Below are 14,334 nucleotides of genomic sequence, written 5' to 3'. Positions count from 1 at the left end.
TCTTAATAGTATCCTTTGTAACAGAAAAGCTTTTTTTTTTTTAATTTTGACAAAGTCCAATTTAACTATTTTTTTTTTGTTGTTCCTTGTGCTTTTGATGTCATGTTGAAGAAACCAGGGCCTAACATAAGGTCATGAAAATTTACCCCTAAGTTTTCTTCCAAGAGTTTTATAGCTTTAGATCTTACATTTAAGGCTTTCATACATTTTCAATTAATTTTCATATAAGGTGTAAGGTAGGGGTCCAAATTTTATATATACATATATCAAGTTGTCTTTGCGTGATTTGTTAGAAAGTTTATTCTTTCCACATCAAATGGTCTTGAAACCCTTGTCATAAATCGGTTGACCACAGGTATATGGTATATGGTTGTATATCCTAGTTGTAAGTCATTCCAGTTCCTCCATGTGAGCCACCACCACAACATGGCAACTCACAGACAGGTGGTGTGGACTGGGAAGCAAACCTGGGCCACTGAAGCAGAGAGCACAGAACTTTAACCACTAGGCCATCAGGGCTGGCTCATTCTTAATTTTATTTTCAAGTTGTTCATTGAAAATATGTAGAATTACAATTCATTTTTGTGTATTGATCTTGTATCCTGTAACCTTACTGAGCTCGTTTGTTAGTTTGAATTGTTTCTTAGTGGATTCCTTAGGATTTTCTCTATACAAGATCATGTCATCTAAGAAAAGAGATAGTTTTCCTTCTCATGTTCCAATCTAGATAACTTTTATTTCTTTTTCTTGCCTAATTGCCCTGGCTAGAACCTCCAGTACAATGCTGAATACAAGTGGCAAGACTGGACATCCTTGTCTTGTTCCTGATCTCATGGGAAATGTATTTAGCCTTTTGCCAGTATTTACAATGTTAGTTGTGGGTCTTCCATAGATTCCTTTTATCAGGATGAGGAGTTCCCTTCTATCCCTAGATTATTAGTGTTTTTATCAGGAAACTGTGTTTAATTTTGTCAAATGGTTTTTGTGTGTCTATTGGGATGATCATATGGTTTTACTTTTCATTCTATTGTGATGGTATTACCTTAACTTTTGAATATTAAACCTACCTGGTATTCCTGAGATAAATACCACTTGGTCCAGGTGTATAATTCATGTTATATGTTGCTGGATTTGGTTTGCTAGTATTTTTTTGAAGATTTTTGCATGCATTTTCATCACAGATATTGGTCTGTAGTTTTCTCATCCTGTGTCTATCTGGTTTTGTTATCAGGGTAATAATGGCCTCATAGAATGAGTGGAGAAGTCTCTCCTCTTCTTCTATTTTTTGAAGTGGTTGTGAAGAATTGCTATTTTTTCTTTTGTTGCTTGTACTTTGGATGTCTTATTTAAGAAACTGTTGCTTAATCCAGGGTCATGTAGATTTATACCTCTGCTTCCTTCTAAGAGTCTTATGGATTTAGCTCTTATATTTAGGCTATTGATCCATTTTTAATTAATTTTTTCATATGATGTGAGGAATGGGACCAACATCATTCTTTTGCATGTGCATATCCAGTTGTCCCAGCACCATTTGTTAAGGAGACTATTCTTTCCCCATTGAATTGTCTTGGCACCTTTATCAAAAATCAATTGACCAGAAACGTAAAAGTGTACTTCTGGACTCTCCATTCTATTCCATTGATATATCTTCCTTTCCTTATGCCAGTAAAGTGGGTTGGAAAGTATTCTATTCTCTTCTATTTTCAGGAAGAGATTATGTAGAACTGGTGTTAATTCTTCTTAAATGTTCAGTAGAATTCACCAATGAAACCATCTGGACCTGGGCTTTTCTTTGTGAGAAGAGTTTTGATTACTAATTCAGTCTCTTTACTTGTTATAAGTCAATTCAGATTTTCTATTTCTTCTTCACTCAATTTTTGGTAGTTTGTGTGTTTCTAGGAATTTATATGTATAGGAATAATCTAATTTATTTCCATACAATTGTTCATAGTATTCCTTTATAATCCTTTTTATTTCTGTAAGGTTAGTAGTAGTGTCTCCCCTTTCATTAGTGATTGTAGTAATTTGAATTTTATTTCTTCTTTTCTTGGTCAATCTAGCTAAAGATTTGTCAGTTTTATTAATTTTTTTCAAAGAATCAACCTTGATTTCATTGATTTTCTGTATTGTGTCACTAGTCTCTATTTCATTAAATTCCACTCTCATCTTTATTATTTCCTTCATTCCAGTTGTCTTAAGTTTAGTTTGATCTTCTCTTTCTAGCATTTTAAGGTGCAAAGTTAGGTTATTAATTTGAGATTTTTCTTCTTTTTTAATATAGGGATTCATAGCTTTAAATTTCCCTCTAATCACTGGTATAGGTACATCTCTAAGTTTTGGTATGTTGTGTGTTCATTTTCATTTATCTCAAAATATTTCTAATTTCCCATTTGATTTCTTCTTTGACTAATTGGTTATTTAGGAGTATGTTGTTTAATTTCCATATATTTGTGAATTTCCCAAATTTCTGTCTGTTATTTCTCATTTCATTCCATTTTAGTGGAAGAATACAGTTTTTAATTGTGGTCTTCTTAAATTTTTGAACATTTTTTTATGGTATAGCATCTCTACTGTCCTGGAGAATTTTCCATGTGCACTTGAGAAGAATCTATATTCTGCTGTTGTTGAGTGGAGTGTTCTATAAATGTCTGCAATGTTTAGTTGGTATATGGTATTTTTTAAGTCTCTATTTTTAAGATATTGTTGATCATCTGCCTAGATTTTCTATCCAATAGTGCAAAGAGGTATTGAAGTCTTCAACTACCATTGTTCAATTGTCTATTTCTTTTACTATTTCTGTCAGTTTTTACATCATGTATTTTGGCACTCTGTTATTAAGTGCCTGTATGGTTATAATTGTTAGGTCTTCCTGATGGAGTGACCCTTTTATCATTATAAAGTGATCCTCTTTATCTCTAGTAACTTTTTTAGTTTTAATATCTATTTTGTCTGATATTAGTATAGTCACTGTGGCTGTTTGTGGTTGCTATTTGCATGATATATCTTTTTCCATCCCTTTACTTTCAATCTATTTGTATCTTTGAATTTAAAGTGTGTCTCCTCTAGTTAGCATATAGTTGTATTTTTTTATCCAGTCCAAGAATCTCTGCCTTTTGATTGGGTTGTTTAATCCATACACATTTAATCCATTTTTGATATGGTTTGGATTTACATCTGCCATTTTACTTTCTGTTTGCTATATGTCTCATATCTTTTTTGTTCCTCTAGCCCTCATTTATTACTTTCTTTAGCACTAAGTAAATATTTGAAATGTAACATTTTACTTACTTTAATGACTTTTCACTATTTTTTAAATTATTTCCATAGTGGTTGCTCTTAGGGTTTAGCATGTACATCTTAACTTATCATAATCAGCTTCAGATTTATAATAACTTAATGCCAGTGAGATCTGGACATATTTCCCCTATATAGCTCTATTCCCTTTCTCCCCTGTTTTTGGTATTACTCTCATACGTATTTCATCAAAAATGTTACAAACTCAACAATACATTGTTATAGCTATTACTTTATATAATTCAAGACATTTTTTTAAAGATTTTATTTTTCCTTTTTCTCCCAAAGCCCCCAGGTACATAGTTGTGTATTTTTAGTTGTAGGTCCTTCTAGTTGTGGCATGTGGGATGCCGTCTCAGCATGGCTTGACAAGCAGTGCTATGTCTGCACCCAGGATTCGAACTGGCAAAACCCTGGACCGCCAAAGCAGAGCGTGCGAACTTAACCACTCGGCCACGGGGCCAGCCCCCTAATTTAAGACTTTTAAAGGAGTTGAAAGAAGAAAGGAAAACAAGTGTATATTATCACTTTTGTTATATTAACATTATTTATCACTTCCGGTTTTCTTCATTTTTCCTGTTGATTCAAGTTGCTAACTGCAGTCATTTCTTTAGCCCAATACAATTTTGTTCCCTCCCACCTCATTTGTGCTGTTATTGGCAAATATATTACATTTCTATATGTTATATGCCCAACAATGCACTATATACATATTGTTGTATGTAATTGCTTTAAAATCTTTTAAGAGAATAAAGAAACAGAAATTTGTATTTATACTGTCTTTCATATTTACATAATTATCCTTACTTGTGCCTTTGTTTTTATCATGTGGATTCGAATTACATTTGTAATTACTTGCTTTCAGACTGAGGAACTTCCTTTAGTATTTCTGGTTAGGCAAGTCTACTATCAATGAATGCCCTCAGTTTTTTTTATCACGAAAGTTACTTTGTATTCATTTTTGAAACATAGCTTTTCTGGATATAAGATTCTTGGTTTACAGTTTTCATTTTTGTTTGAGTACTTTGAATCTGTTATCCCACTGTCTTCTAGCCTTCATTGTTTCTGATGAGAACTCAGCTTTTAATCTTATCAGAGCTCCCTTATTAGTGAAAAGTCATTTTTCTCTTGCTGTCTTTCAAAGTTTTTCTTTTTATTTAGCTGTTAGGATTTTTACTATGATGTGTCTGTTTGTAGATCTCTTTGTGCTTATCCTACTTGGAATTCATTGGGCTTCATAGGTGTGTAGATTAATGTTTTTCAATACATTTGGGGAGTTTGGGGCCATTATTTCTTCAGATATTTTTTCTGCTCCTTTCTCTCACTGCTCTTCTTCTGATGCTTTCATTATATATCTGTTGATGCACTTAATGGTGCCCCACTCTTCTCTGAGGCTCCATTAATTTCCCTTCATTCTTTTTTCTGTTCTTCTGAGAGCATAATCTCTATTGATCTGTCTTGAAGTTCAGTAATTCTTCTGCCAGTTCAGATCTGCTCTTGACTCATTCAAGTGAATTTTTCATTCCAGTTGTTATACTTTTCAACTCCAGAATTTCTATTTGATTCTTTTTTATAATTTCTATTTATTAATATTCTCTATCTGATGTGATGTGATATTGTCATCATAATTTACTTCCTTAATCATGGTTTCCTTTAGTTCTTGGAACATATTCATAATGGCTACTTTGAAGTCTTTGTTAAATTCAATATCTAGTCACTGTCATAGGCATATTCTGTCGCCTGCTCTTTGTATTCCAGTGTATACTTTCATACTTTCCTGTCCACATGCATGTCTCATTATTTTTTGTTAGAAACTGGACATTTTAGATAATATATTATAGCAACTCTGTGTCCTTCTCCCCCCTCCCCAGGGCCTGTTATTGTTATTTGCTTGTTTATTTGTTTGGTGAATAGCTGGATTATTTTAGTGAAGTCTAGCCCACTGTGCAATGTTAAGCATTTGATGTTGCCCCTCATAGCCTTGGGTGTGCACATAGTCACCCTGGAATGACAGTAGTTTTTGCAAGACTTTCTTTGGCTGTCTCTTTCCCTGACCAGACCCAGCTATTAATTGCCAGCCGATTGCTCTATTGTTTTCAACCCTGGCCTGGAGTATAAATTGCTCTGCAGACTAATCCAATCAAATTCAGAATTTGTGTGTGTGTGTGTGTGAGGGAGATTCACCGTGAGCTAGCATTCATTGCCAATCTTCCTCTTTTTTTTTTTTTTTGCTTGAGGAAGCTTAACCCTGAGCTAACATCTGCACCAGCCTCCCTCTACTTTGTATGTGGGATGCCTCCACAGCATGGCTGATGAGTGGAGTAGGGCTGCACCCGGGATCTGAACCTGCAAACCTGGGCCACTGAAGCGGAGCATACAGGACTTTAACCACTCAACCAGGGGGCCAGCCCCAAATTCAGAAATTTTTGAAGGGCTAGTTCCTGAGGTCAGTTTTTGAGATTTGTTCTGATCCCAGGAAGGCTCCTCCCAGCTGTCTCTTTCTCCAGTTGTCTTCTGCAAACTAGTTAGCCTATAGTATATCCTGTATGTTCAGTAAATCGATGAAATTCTTTCCAGTTGCCTTTCATTACAACCTCCACTCTTTTTGAGAGTACCCTTAGGCTTGAACTTCTCCACTCTCTGCTGCAAATGAAGTCAGTTTCTTTGAGAAGACATTAGGAGCTATCTGTTTTTAGGCCTGCTTCTTTTCCCAGTCCAAATCTCTAGTGCATTGCTCTGGAGCTGGAGCTGGGGACAATGATGTGCTTATCTATGAGTAACATTGCCACTTTAGGAGCTGAGCACTAGGTCTGAGCCTCAGGTCTTCTTGGCTTGCCTCTCCAGTCATGGAACCACTGACTTACAATCACACTTGCCTAACAAAACCACAGTTGCCTTACAAGAGCAATCAGGGCCCTAGTATTCTCAGCAATGCTATACCCAAGGTAGATCTTCCAGCCACCAGTGGAAACTGGGTAGATAAAAGGAGCCCCCACCCCTCAGCCACAGTTGCCTGGAATTTAGACTCAACATAGGTAGTTGGGGGTAGGACAAGAAATGCTGAGGTCCTTCCCCTCCCAGGAAGATAGCCCTCTGAAAGGGAGCTGGCGGGAGAGGGTGCCCCAGGCCTTTGGCTACACCAATCTAGAGTGGAGCTGGGACAGAGACTAAAGAGAACAGTTTCGGTTTAAATACTTAAGATTCTCGCTGTTCTCTTTGTTTTTGTTTTTGTTTGAGGAAGATCAGCCCTGAGCTAACTACTGCCAGTCCTCCTCTTTTTGCTGAGGAAGCCTGGCCCTGAGCTAACATCCATGCCCATCTTCCTCTACTTTATACGTGGGACGCCTACCACAGCATGGCGTGCCAAGCGGTGCCGTGTCCGCACCCGGGATCTGAACTGGCGAACCCTGGGCCGCCGAGAAGCAGAACGTGTGAACTTAACCACTGCGCCACCAGGCCAGCCCCTAGCTGTTCTCTTTGAACTTTAGCAGATTTCAAAAAATAGATGTTTCCTAATTTATTGTATGCCCTTAGGACCACTTTGAGAGACTTTAAATGTTTTTTTTTTTTATTTATAATAATTTTCACCAATTTCTTTGGGAATTAGGTCTGCAGAGCTCTTCATGGTATCACGCCGGAAGTCTGTCTCCCTCCCTAGATTTAGAGTCTGAATCAGTATTTTACACCTGGGCCTTTTCTACTCTCTGCTTATTGCAAATTTCAGTTTGTTCCTACCTTTAGTGAATGGCAGCTTTCCTTTGATCTTTGACCACCAGTGTTATTTGACCTGTGCCTTACCCTTTCATCCCACTCTCAGCTTTGATGTCCCAACAGAAACAATATAGTGAATTTAAGCAGAATTTTATTTGAGATGCATTTTTGTTTCTTAATCTTAAGAAGTTCTCTTTTTTTGGAAAATACAAACTAAGGTATTTCAGTACACTTCCTATGTTTTGAAATAATGTTTTGAAATTTAAATTTCTGTCAAATTAACTTAATGTTATTTATAATGCTAATGTTTAAACGTCATTCTGCATTTTGATCTCAGGTCAGCAATTTCCAACCCACACTTTATTGCAGATCAGGATACTTTGCCAGAGCTGAGGAAGGTGAAGAAGGAGTGTGGAAAGAGGCTGCAAGGCACAGCGGCTTTTCCTGAGGAGAGGGGTGGTAGAACACAGTGGGACAGGGAGTGTAGCAACTTCTCCTGGTTGTCCTTAGGTTGACCGAGAGAAACACTGTTTGATATTTATTGGGGTTAATTTCAAGAGAATCCACTTCTAGACTTCAGCTGAAACAAACATAAAGGCTGCTTTTGCTGGTTGCCAACCCAATCGGTTTCCATTTCAATTTGAAAATCCCAACTGAAATTATTCCAGTAAACAGTTTCATAACTCCTACTTTTACCTCTCTCTCTCTCTTTGTTTGGTACTCAATAGCAGCATTTCTCAGTTTTAATACGCCAAAATATTATGAAGATTTGCTTCATATTTTGGCTCTAACCTAAATAAATCTATTATCAAAATAGATACAGAAGTAATTTAGTGCATTGATTTCAGCACAGAATTGATTCATTCCCCTTCCATTGATTAGAGGAGAATAGCTTTGAATTGAGCCCAAAAGGATGTTCTCTCATTTTTGTTTTGTTCTTGTCTTTTAAAAAAAAAGGCTATTTTAAAAGATTCCAGGTGAAGTAATAGTAGTTGAAGAGAAGGTAGATATTAAGCAGCCATCTATCCAAGATATCAGCCTGAACTCTGGAAAAAACGAAACCAAAAACCAAGTGACTCAACTCTTAATGCTTTTCATGTTTCTTATGGCCAGGATATCCACTACCAAAACTTGACGTGAGCTTTCCATTGGAGCATAGAGAAGAGGCATGGGTGAAGGAACTACAAGATTCCAAAGAAATTAAACAATTACTTGACTCCAAGATAGGTAAGTAACTGTTCGTTGACACTGGAGAAGAAAGAAAAGAAAAATTCAACCGTATTCAGGGTAAAGAGTTCTGGATTCTACTTAGGAATTTCTGTATTCCCACGGTGGTTTGATATAACTCTTCATTTTCCCTCATGTTCTTTTCTCTGTGGGACACAGTGACATCTGCAGTTTCTGTTTCTTCTCTCAGGTTTTGAGATTGGGATAGAAAATGAAGAAGATCCTTCAAAACAGAAAAAAATGGAGAATATGTATCCATTTATTGTTACTTTAGAGGGGAATGCTCTCCATGGTCCCATTTTGCAAAAAGACTATGTACAGTTAGAAAATCAGTGGGAAACCCCCCCAGAGGATTTACAGACAGAGTTAACAAAACTTGTAGATCATCAGAACCCCTCTGCAGGAGAGAAACCTGAGAGCTCCAACTTGGAAGAACCTCTCAACCCTAGACCCCATAAGAAAAAGAATCCAGGAGACAAACCTCACCGATGTTCTCAGTGTGGAAAATGTTTTGCTCGAAAGTCACAACTTACAGGACACCAGAGAATTCATTCAGGAGAAGAACCTCACAAATGCCCTGAATGCGGAAAAAGATTCCTTCGTAGTTCGGACCTTTATAGACACCAACGACTTCATACAGGGGAAAGACCCTATGAATGCACTGTGTGTAAAAAGCGATTCACCCGGCGGTCACACCTTATAGGGCACCAGAGAACCCATTCTGAAGAAGAAACATATAAATGCCTTGAGTGTGGGAAAAGCTTTTGTCATGGATCAAGTCTTAAAAGACATCTTAAAACTCATTCAGGGGAAAAACCTCATAGATGTCATAATTGTGGGAAAAGTTTCAGTAGACTGACAGCTCTTACTTTGCACCAGAGAACTCACACTGAAGAAAGACCTTTTAAATGTAATTATTGTGGGAAAAGCTTTAGACAGAGACCAAGCCTTGTTATACATTTAAGAATTCATACGGGGGAGAAGCCGTACAAGTGTAGTCATTGTTCTAAAAGCTTCAGACAGAGAGCAGGCCTTATTATGCACCAAGTCACTCACTTTAGAGGACTTCTTTAAGAATTGTTAAAGAAAACAGATCCTACAGAAATTGACACTAACTCAAAAAAAAAATCTTAACCTGCAGCAGCCTGTTTATCTTGGAAGAATCTTTTTGTTTGAGCTTATAAGAACAGCTTTTTTTTTTTTTTTACCATTTTAAAAACCCATCTTCCAAGGCATATGAATTCTAGAGTATCCACCTACTCTTGCAGTTTTCCTAGATTTGATTTGTTCTGTCTCTACAACTCTTATTTTTTTATTACAATGAGAATTTTTGGTCCCAAGCCAATTGTATCATAGATGCAAGCATAAAGCGTACAAATGATGACAATCCTTTTCAGGGTAGGGTCAGTATAATGGATAATTATGCCTATCTGACATATCTTTTATAACAGCACCATAATTACTCTACTGTCATTATTCAAGGTGATTATATTTGTTCAAAGCTTTATATGTGTCCCAAGTGGCAAGAAAGGAGGCAGTATATTTTGTCAAATAATAAAAATGTGTCAGGAACACATGGATGAAGAGGATTTCATTTGCCTGGTAAGAACTGGGTTATTTCCGCTGAGATTTTTTTATGTTTAAGGAAATGAAGATTTTAACTTTTACTTTTGACTTTTGCAAAGTTTGCCAGTCTGCGTAGTTGGCAGTCTGAGGTGATGCTGTTTAGTTGATGATTTAGTTTGTTCACAGAATAAGTAAGCTGGATGTGGAAGAATTCATTTGACAGTTGAAGTCATACAAGCAGAATCTCATTTAACTTAGATTGGCTGGGGAACCAGTGTCCATTGCTTTTGACTCTCCTTTGCTATTCAACCACGTGTCTCTGAGTGCTTTTTAAACTTCACCCATTCTTTAATTCAGTGTCTCCCTAAATGTGTGTCATAGAGCACTTAGTTCTGCAAGATATTCTGCAAATAAGTTTGGGAATCCCTTCCTGCTGTTTCTCCTTTCTAGACTCGCAGTGCACATCAGCACATGAGACTGTCTGAGAGGTCCTCCAGGAAAGGTGGGAAAAGCACCTCTTTTGGCTCAATGTTGCAAGCCTATTTGACTCCAGAACTTTTTTCATGCACGCCTAGTAATAACCGACAGAACTAAGTATTCTGCAAATACTGCTTGGCATACCTTGCCTTTAACAAATATTTCTATAGCTATCAGTATAGTCTTGTTGCTCCCAAGCCTAGTTATCTTCAGTTGTTTCAAGGGTGTTATGAAAAACTTTTTATACATATATGTTTTTTATGTAATATATACACACACATTCACATATGCATACACACATATTATTTTAAGGAGGTGAGGGTCACTAATTCAGATAATTTATAAGTTGCTCAGTGATTCTCAGCCTCTTTGAATTTTGCTTATAATCACACACACACACATTGCTACTTATATAAATGTTTTCATATAATCATGGTAATGACTCAAATTCCTATAGCAAGGGAAGAACTCTCTTTGTCAGTTAAAGCTGTTAATACATGAAAATATTCATTCAGCCTAGTTCCTTGTTATAAAATACAATAGGATATTCAAGTATTTTCTCTTTATGAAGATACCAGTCATCCTTTCCTTAAACTAGAACTAGGGAAAGTATATGTTTTCTATTCCATTGAAATTCTTGGAATTGATATTTAATATAAGTGTTTTGGGGGTATCTACCATGTGCCTAACTAGTCCTGTTCTAGGCCTAATGGAAACTACTAAAGAAATTAATCCGTGGGTCAGGTTCATAAAGAGTTTATAATATCTTTAGTTAAACAAGAGTTGGGAAACAAATGGAGAACAATGCAAGAGAGTTTGTGATTAAGTGCCAAATGATATCAAGTGCTAGGGCCAGGATGTGTCTTTAATTCTTGTCATACAGGTCACTGTATGATGCTGCTATAAGTGTGGGGTTAAAACTGAGATCCCTGTAGCAATAAACATGTAACGCGGGAGGAGTCTGAATGTAGAGATGAAAAATACGGAATGTAATGGCTTCTCTTTTCTCTCTTGTGGAACTGCATTAAAACCAGAACAGTGCCTTAGAATGGATGTGCCCAACTGCTCTGTATCTATGCAATATTTTAATAAAGTGAAAACGTATATGCTCTTGCTGCTTCCATCACATTAACTAATTGTTTGAACAACTTTGAGCTGCTTCCTTGAGCAGTGGCAACAAGCACCGCAGTGGAATCCTGCCCCCACCCTAAGTTGGAATCACTTTACTCTCTGAAACCATGGTGCTGGATTTATGCATCATTTTTAGCATCTAATACAGTCAATTTTAGCTAGTAGGGTTAGTTACAATCATAATATGAACTGCATCCTCCCCCTCATCTACATCATAAATTCACATGACTGGATTTTACAGGGTAGAGAACATCTATTATTCATTTCTTTGTTACAGCATCCTATATGTAATAAGCACTAATAAACATTTGTGGCATTGAATCAAGAAATAATGTGAAATAATTCTTGGAAACAGGTATCATAGAACATCGTGTGGATGTGCCTAATTATACTTCTAACATTTCAAAAAGATAAGGGCAAAATGCGGTACCTACCTCATAAGCACTGTGAAGATTAAATAAAATATATTTTGTCCAGGCCCTACATAGTATAAGTTTTCAATAAATATCTAGCAAATTGTATTTTAGTTCTTTGTTGCTTAATGATAAAGTATTAAATGCTATGAATTTTCCTCTAAGTATTGCTTTTGTTAAATTCCATAGCTTTTATATATAATGTTTGTATTAGGATTCTCCAGAGAAACAGAACCAATAGGATATATATGAGGAGATTTATTATAGGAATTGGCTCAGACAGTTATGAAGATAGAGAAGTCCCATAATCTGCCGTCTGCAAGCTGGAGAACCAGGAAAGCTGGTGGTATAATTCAATCTGAGTCCAAAGACGTAAGAAGCAGGGGAGCAGATGGTGTAACTCCCAGTCCAAGGCGAAAGGCCTGAGAACTAGGGGGCTGCAGATTTAAGTCCCAGACTCCAAAAGCTAGAGAACAAGGAGCTCTGATGTTCCAGGGCAGGCAAAGATGGACATCCCCGCTGAAAAGGAGAGTGAGAGAATTCGCCTTTCCTATGCCTTTTTGTTCTATGCAGGCCATTAACTGATTGGATGATACCCACCCACATTGGTGAGGGCAGGTCTCTTTACTCAGTCACTAAATCAAATGCTAATCTCTTCCAGAAACATCCTCACAGACATGCCCAGAAATAATGTCTTACCAACTATCTGAGCATCCCTTAGCTCAGTGAAGTTGGCACATAAAATGAACCATCACAATGTTATTGATGATTTCGAAATTGTTTTTGCAGTTTTCATAATTCCCCTTTGACCCAAGAGCTGTACAATGTTGCCATTTTCTTAATTTTTGGTTTTGCTGCATTGTGATTAGAAAACGAGGTTCATTCTTTTTCTGCTTTTAAAGTTCATTTAGGTTTTTTTTGAAGACTTATGTTTGATAAAATTTGGTAAGTGTCCTAAAGACCCTAGAAAATAAGGATTCTATTTGTAAGGCACAACTTTAGAATACAGCCTAGGACCTCTCAATTACTTTAATGTCTTTTGGAGTGTCCTTGGTGTTTGTGAAAGGGCAGTAGCATAGAAGAGATCAGGTTGCTCCCCATTCTGCTTCCCTACGTTTTTGTACTCCCCGTTTCCTTGCTAAGAGGTTTTTGGGAGATATGTTCTATGTATGTTATACAGCAAGTGTTCATAGCTGCCCCGCTATCAAGGCTGGCAGTGAAAGCAGGAAGCTGAAGGACGTAGGCGAGACCTAGCCTCCCCACACCCAGCTGAGACAGCTCTCCCTCGAGATTCCATAGTGGTCTGTCCTCCTGAAAACAGAGAGAAGTTGCAATGCGCACTTGAAGGTTTCTGTAACAGGCCCTCTTGAATCATCAGGGCTTGTTTCACAGCATGCTGAGGAGGTTGTCTAGGCCAAAATCAAGGTACCATACGGGTGAATCAGCCCCCAAGTGGCTTACCATCAGGTAGGGGAGGAGAGATATTACATTTTGCCCGCTTGCACCTGCAGTCACCATGACATTCCGAAGAGAAACAGTCTTGGTCAGCTCCAGGAAACTGCGAGGTGAAACTGCATGATCTTTCTTCCTGAAACCCTCTCTCTCGTTTCTAACCTTGTGATATGAGCTGAGTAATCTCATAAATAACCAAAGCTCACCCTTTAGCCTTGGGCAGCCTCTGCTTTTCTAGTCCTCTGTAACAAATATGCAATGGACAGGAAGACAGCTCATCTCTTAGTCTCTCCTTAGCCTTACTAATGTTTACTCAGCCCCCTAATTCTGAAATTTTAATTACTGGAATTAGGGGGTAGTGGTAGATTCTTTTCTCACCAGAGTGATATATAAGTTAGTCTCTGTCCAGCGTTTTTCAGATTGCATTGTCAGACAGGACTTCTCAGAGATCTAGCAAGACCTAAGTTCACATTTTTTAGGGATCCAAAGTTATTAAAATATTACATACCTTTCCACTCAATAACTGAAACCCATTACAATCCCCATCAGACATGATACATCGATTTTCAAAAACAAAATTTTGTCTCCAAAGATTACCTGGAAACCTGATTCATATATTAGAGAACCGGTTTACATTCAAAAGGTATATAACTACTGAGTCACTGAAGAATTCCTCTAGATTTTTATTCGCAATAAACAATATGAGTAGTCCATGTGGCTTCAGACTTATCCTTCAACCACTCCAGCTGCTAAAAAACTATAGAAGTTGACTAAATGTCTCTCTGTTGTGTCTGCAACACCTTCCGTGAGAGTGATGAATTCAAACCAGGATGTTCCCTCTATCTGCTTCAGCCATCTTCAGGTTCCATTCTGACCTTCTCTATGCACTGCATTCCGAACAATAGAATCTCCAAGTTTTGGAGTCTGGTTTTCCCCCTGGAGGCCATTATCTTAACTTCCCCACGCCACTACATTCCCATTCACCTTTTTAAAGGCCCCTGAGATTAAAAGCATCAACAAGCTCTTGGATTAATACAGCTGTACCAAGATCACACCCCATACA

At 37.4% G+C, this 14,334-nt stretch overlaps 1 protein-coding gene across 3 annotated transcripts in view; it reads left to right on the top strand.

The window, feature by feature from the left end:
* ZNF449 (zinc finger protein 449) overlaps positions 1-11,386 on the top strand; it is a 29,925-nt gene extending 18,539 nt beyond the window's left edge. For all 3 annotated transcript variants that reach the window (XM_046672566.1, XM_046672565.1, XM_046672567.1), the window contains exons 4-5: positions 8,119-8,232; positions 8,423-11,386. In XM_046672566.1, coding sequence (XP_046528522.1) covers positions 8,119-8,232; positions 8,423-9,306 — 998 coding nt within the window. In that variant the 3' untranslated portion in view covers positions 9,307-11,386. The remainder of the gene's footprint in view (positions 1-8,118; positions 8,233-8,422) is intronic.
* The last annotated feature ends 2,948 nt before the right edge of the window (positions 11,387-14,334 follow it).

The sequence above is a fragment of the Equus quagga genome, chromosome 10, assembly GCF_021613505.1.
Source record: "Equus quagga isolate Etosha38 chromosome 10, UCLA_HA_Equagga_1.0, whole genome shotgun sequence".
Classification (NCBI taxonomy): Eukaryota; Metazoa; Chordata; class Mammalia; order Perissodactyla; family Equidae; genus Equus; species Equus quagga.
This window is presented reverse-complemented; position numbering and strand designations above follow the sequence as displayed.